At 52.6% G+C, this 1,665-nt stretch overlaps 1 protein-coding gene across 1 annotated transcript in view; it reads right to left on the bottom strand.

Annotated features, from left to right (window-relative positions):
- The window catches only part of CMAS (cytidine monophosphate N-acetylneuraminic acid synthetase), a 16,191-nt gene extending 15,733 nt beyond the window's left edge, over positions 1–458 (bottom strand). Inside the window, exon 1 of the mRNA XM_010855954.1 lies at positions 96–458. Within this exon, the coding sequence (XP_010854256.1) occupies positions 96–355 (260 nt within the window). The 5' untranslated portion in view covers positions 356–458. The remainder of the gene's footprint in view (positions 1–95) is intronic.
- Between the last annotated feature and the right edge of the window lie 1,207 nt (positions 459–1,665).

Raw genomic sequence — 1,665 nt, 5'->3', positions numbered from 1 at the left:
GGGGCCGCTCCCACGGGGCCCTGGCCCCTCCGGCGGCCCGGCTCCCCCTCTCGACCCCCGCCCAGGCCGCGCCGCCCACTCTCGCACATGCGCACCTCTGGAAGACCCCCGAGTCCAGGGCCGCACGCAGGACCCAGCCAATGAGCGGGACCCCCGCCAGGTGCTTAATGTTCTTCAGGGGGATGCCCTTGCTGCCGCCCCGGGCCAGGATGAGGGCCGCCATATGCGGGGGCTTCTCCACCCCTCGGCCCTGGCCGCCTCGGGAATTGCGCTGTAGCTTCGGCGGCCGGCCCCGAGAGGGTCGCCCCCGCGGGTTGGAGACGGAGGTGGCGGCCCCCTTCTCCACCGAGTCCATCTTCCTCCCACGCCTTCTCCCCAGCTTCTCCACATCCGGGAGCTCTTGTCTCGCCACCTCAGCTCGGCGCCGCCCGATCTCCCCGCCCGACTGCCCGCGGGGGTGGCTGTTCCCGGCCCCGCCCACCTCCGATCCCGCACCCTCGCGGGGCACGCCGGGAGTTGTAGTCCGCGGGTCGCTCGCAGGGCCAGTAGGCTCCGCCTTCGAGACCCCCAAGCCAAAGTCCGGCACGGAGAGCCTGGTCCTGACTGGAAGGAAGTGCAGCTTCTTCGGAGCTTGATATTGTATGGAGATTAATAAAATAGGCAACACGGGCAACAAATAGTTCTTCTGCTGAAGAATTTCCCCATTAGAAATTGTAGTGGATTTCCCACATCACACCCTGATGCACCCTAACTCGAAACAATTTTCATTTAAAAATTTAAGTGTCTGTTTTTCGGCTGTGCTACCTACTCCTTGTTTCTAAGAGATGATCTCATTCGAATGTCCTCCAGGCCCTTTAAATTCAACATTTTAAAAACAGCTCTCCCTATGGGCTCAAACTGCTTCCATCTTTGCATTTTCTTTTTCTTTCTTTTTTTCCAATTGGGATATAATTGACATGTAACGTGTTCATTTCAGGTGTCCAATGTAGTGATTCTGAGTTTGTGTATAGTGAGATATGATCACTACAATGTGAAAATGTCTGTCTGCATATTCTATCAACATCAACATCCACCTAGGTGGAAAAACTTGGAAGTCAACCTTGCTTAGTTCCTTCTAAGTCCAACAGACATCTGTGTGGTTTTGTTTGTTTGTTTTTGGACTACTGAAATCTTTTCCTTTCGGGTATTGTTAGCTCTCTTACCTGGTGGGCATTTCACACAAATCTTCAGCAGTGTTGCAGTGAATGTATGACCCAGGCTGATCAAAGTACCTCATCTTCCTGAGAACAGTTGTGGCCAGGAGACAGGAAAATGATCAAGCAGATCCCCCTCAAGTCCTTTCCAGAGACTCTGGGAAAGAAAGGATCTTTTTCTTGCTGAATATTTGGGTGCTAAGGACCATCTAAACCTGAATCCTCAGGGGAGGATGAGGGAAGGGGGATGAGGAGAGTTTCTGATCTGAAATTGGGAGGCTTCTGTTCACATGGAGCAAAGCAAGGTCAAGCCACACAGGGAGAAGGGAAAAGCTCTTGAGCCAGCCGAAAGATTCAAAGGTGCATACACACACACACACACACACACACACACACACACTCATGTACATGCACACATATATCTTTTTTGTGTGATTTTTTAGAAAGAAATCTCCTACCTAACATACATTTT

This window comes from Bison bison, unplaced genomic scaffold (genome assembly GCF_000754665.1).
Source record: "Bison bison bison isolate TAMUID 2011002044 unplaced genomic scaffold, Bison_UMD1.0 scf7180017864370, whole genome shotgun sequence".
In the NCBI taxonomy this organism is placed as follows: domain Eukaryota; kingdom Metazoa; phylum Chordata; class Mammalia; order Artiodactyla; family Bovidae; genus Bison; species Bison bison.
This window is presented reverse-complemented; position numbering and strand designations above follow the sequence as displayed.